Source organism: Malania oleifera, chromosome 11 (genome assembly GCF_029873635.1).
Source record: "Malania oleifera isolate guangnan ecotype guangnan chromosome 11, ASM2987363v1, whole genome shotgun sequence".
Classification (NCBI taxonomy): Eukaryota; Viridiplantae; Streptophyta; class Magnoliopsida; order Santalales; family Ximeniaceae; genus Malania; species Malania oleifera.
Genome location: NC_080427.1, coordinates 8,525,515 through 8,529,595, shown reverse-complemented (window position 1 = coordinate 8,529,595; position 4,081 = coordinate 8,525,515). Strand labels below are relative to the sequence as shown.

Sequence of the window (4,081 nt, the reverse complement as noted above, 5' to 3'; positions counted from 1 at the left end):
CATTCAAAATCATCCTCAAGCATATGCCCCTCTAGGTCAAAAAAATGATCCACCATACCAACCCCCTCAAAAGAGAAGTCTAGAGGATCAAATGCAATAGGTCGTAGCCTAAACGACTCAATCAATTTCTTAAATCACTTAATCTCTTAGGGACATGAAAGCTCAAGTTACTAAGTTGAACACCACTATTAGGGTACTTTAACAAGAAAAAGGTAAGTTTCCTTCTCAACCCCAAGCTAATCAAGTGGGTCAACATAGTATTGCGAGTACTAGTGGCTCCGAGGTGACTATGGAGCATGCTAAATCCATTACTCTTAGAAGTTGCAATAAAAATGCCATAAAAAGAGATTTCAAAAGGAAATGATGAAGGCTCTTCAAGCAATGTTTTCAAAGAGCCTATTGATGAATCTAAAAGTAATGAGGTGACGCAAAAGCCCCAAGAGATTGAGGGTGAGAAAAGTGTTACGAAAGATTCAATAGTCATCCCTTACCCATAGAGACTCAAAGCTCCTCAAAAGGGAAAGTGTAATGTTGAAATGCTTAAATCGTTCCAACAAGTGAAGGTAAATATACCTTAACTTGATGCCATAAAGCAAGTTCTTGCATATGCTACAGTTTTAAAGGATCTGTGCATTGTGAAGTGTAAACATAACGTGCACAGCAAAGTCCTTTAGGCTGAACAAGTGAGCAAAATTCTGAATGTACTCTACCTCCCAAATATAAAGACCTTGGGAGCCCAACCATTTCTATAGTAATAGGGGTGTTTAAATTCGAGCATGCCTTGCTTGATTTGGGGGCGAGTATGAATCTTTTCCCCTAATCTGTGTATGAACAACTTGGGTTAGGAGAGTTGAAGCCAATGAATATGACTCTAGAACTGACATATAGAAGTATTAAAATTCCTAAAGGAGTCATGGAGGATGTTTTAGTTCAAGTGGATCAATTCTTTTGCCTTGTTGATTTTGTGGTACTGTATACTCAACAAGTGGTAACCGAAAATTGCCACATCCCCATTGTCCTTGGTAGACCATTCCTTTCTATGAGCAATGCTAACATCCAATGCAAGAACGATTTGATGAAAATCTCATTTGGGAACATGACTACTGAACATAACATTTTTAATGTCATAAAGAAAGTTGGGGATGACGGTGATGTGTTTGAAGCTAATAGCATTGATGTTATTTTTCAAGAACACTTGGATGCTTTCTCTTGTGAAGACCCTCTTGAAGTGTGCCTAGTGAATGTTCTAGAGGATGACTGTGTTGAGAACCCCAAAGTGGAGCAATTATGCTCTCTTCTCGATGTAGTTAAGGTCTTTCAAGATCATGGTTGGACTCCGAAATTTGAGGAGTTAAATCCTTTAAAGAATAAAATTTTACCATCTCATGTTCAACCACCCAAGCCTGAGCTGAAACCATCGCCATCACATTTAAAACATTCTTTTTCGGGCAAGGGAGAGACTTACCTTGTGGTGATCTCCTTTACTTTAGAGGAAGCCCAAGAGGCCAAATTTTTAGACTTGTTGAGATCCCATAGAAGTGCTATAGGGTGAAGCATAGCTGATATCAAGGGTATTAGCCCCTTGGTCAGTATACATAGGATTTACCTTGAGGAGGATGCCAAACCTTCTCGCCAACCACAGTGTAGATTGAACCCCACAATGAAGGAGGTAGTTAGGAAGGAAGTCCTGAAACTTTTGGATGCGGGTATCATTTACCCCATCACTGATAGCAAGTGGGTTAGTCCCACTCAAGTGGTACCTAAGAAGTCAGGAGTAACTGTGATTGTCGATGAGAATGATGAGTCAATTCCAACTTGTATTCAAATGGGTTGCCGCGTGTGCATTGATTACATCAAATTGAACTCTTACACTAGGAAGGATCATTTTTCGCTTTCATTTTTGGACCAGATCCTAGAGAGAGTGGCTGGTCACTCTTTCTACTATTTTTTGGATGGGTATTCTGGTTACAATCAGATCGAGATTGCCTTAAAGGACCAAGAAAAAAACTACTTTCACTTGTCCTTTAAGCACATTTGCTTACAGGAGAATGCTCTTTTGATTGTGTAATGCACCAAAAACTTTTCAACGGTGCATGATGGGTATCTTCAGTGACATGGTCAAGGAAATTGTGGAAGTCTTCATGGATGACTTCTCTGTTTTTGGTGACTCTTTTAACGGATGCCTGAAAAATTTAGGTTGTGTCCTCACTAGATGTGAAGAGAAAAATGTTGTCTTAAATTGGGAGAAATGTCACTTTATAGTGACACAAGGTATTGTTTTGGGCCATATTGTTTCTGCCAAGGGTATAGAGGTAGACAAGTCCAAGGTGGAAATCATTTCAAATTTGCGTACACCAACTTGCATCAAGAATGTGTGGTCCTTCCTTGGACACGCAGGTTTTTACAGAAGGTTTGTAAAAGATTTCAGTGCCATTGCACGTCCTTTGTGCAAGCTTCTTGGTAAGGATGTTCCATTTGAGTCGACAAATGCATGTGAAGCAACCTTTTCAAAACTGAAAAAAAAAAAAAAATGTTAATTTCTTCGCCTATAATGCAACCACTAGATTGGAACATGCCTTTTGAACTTATGTGCGTTGAAAGTGATTATCCCATTAGGGCAGTGCTAGGGCAAAGGAGAGATAATAAGCCTTGTGTGGTGTACTATACTAGTAAGACTCTCAATGATGCACAAATGAATTATACCCCTATGGAAAAAGAGTTACTAGCAATAGTTTTTGCACTCGACAAGTTTCGGTCATATCTTATTGGTTCATCTATTATTGTTTTTATTAATCATGCTATGCTTAAGTATCTGCTCTCTAAGCAGGATGCTAAGCTAAGGCTTATCTAGTGGATCTTGCTCCTTTAGGAATTTGATTTAATTATTAAAGACAAGAAACGAGTTAAAAATGTTGTGGCTAATCACTTGTCCCGACTGGTATTTGATAACCCTTTACAGCATATCCCTATCGAAGATAATTTCCCAGATAAAAACATGTTCCTTGTGGCAAACCTACCTTGGTATGTTGACATTGTCAATTATCTCGTGTTTGGACAACTTCCATCACATTGGAATGCCCAAAAGAGGAATAAATTTCTGGCTAAGGTCAAACGGTTCTTTTATGATGACTCATACTTGTTTAAATATTGCCTAGACCAAATTTTGAGAAGATGTATTCATAATGAAGAGACTCAAGGCGTCATCTCATTTTGTCATAGTGGAGCCTGTGGTGGGCATTTCTCTTCAAGAAAAACGACCTCAAAAATTTTGCAAAGTGGTTTTTACTGGCCTACTCTTTTTTAAAGACGTTCATGAATTCCGCAAATGGTGCGAAAGATGCCAAAGGTTAGGAGGGATCCCACATAGAAATATGATGCCCTTAAACCCTATTTTGATTATTGAAATTTTTTATTGTTGGGACATCAATTTTATGGGTCCTTTTCCATCCTCCTTTGGCCATTTTACATTCTTTTAGCGGTGCACTATGTATCCAAATGGGTAGAGGCTTTTCCAACGAGAACTAATGATCACAAGGTGGTGATCAAGTTTTTAAAAGAAAATGTTTTATCTCGTTTCGGGATGCCTAAGGCAATCATTAGTGATGACAACTTACATTTGTGTGATAGATCTTTTGAAACTTCAATGAAGAAATATGGTATCACTCATAAAGTTTCAACTACCTATCACCCACAAACTAATGGGCAAGCGAAATTGGCTAAGAAGGAGATTAAAATTATCCTTAAAAAAATGGTAAACCCAAACCATAAAGACTGGTCCTTAAGATTAGTTGATGCGCTTTGGGCATACCACACTGTTTGCAAAACCATTTTGGGTATGTCTCCCTATAGGCTAGTTTATGGTAAGACTTGCCATTTACCTATGAAAATGGAACATGGAGCCTTCTGGGCAATTAAAACTTTGAATTCCAATCTTGAAATGGCCGATGACCACCATCGTTTGCAACTAAATGAACTTAAGGAATTAAGAAGAGATGCTTATGAGAGCTCTAGAATTTACAAAGAGAAGGTAAAGGATTTTCTTGATAAACACATTGTGAGGAGATAGTTTGACCCTAATCAA

The 4,081-nt window shown here is 38.3% G+C and overlaps 1 protein-coding gene across 1 annotated transcript; it reads left to right on the top strand.

Annotated features, from left to right (window-relative positions):
• The first annotated feature begins 1,660 nt into the window (after window positions 1-1,660).
• Window positions 1,661-2,068, top strand: LOC131167396 (uncharacterized). The gene has a single exon (XM_058126205.1). The coding sequence runs from the start codon at window positions 1,661-1,663 to the stop codon at window positions 2,066-2,068; it is 408 nt and encodes a 135-aa protein (XP_057982188.1).
• The last annotated feature ends 2,013 nt before the right edge of the window (window positions 2,069-4,081 follow it).

Bases quoted from the DNA above. Each gene is read 5' to 3' on its own strand.
- LOC131167396 (XM_058126205.1), top strand. From the start codon at position 1,661: ATGAAGGAGGTAGTTAGGAAGGAAGTCCTGAAACTTTTGGATGCGGGT.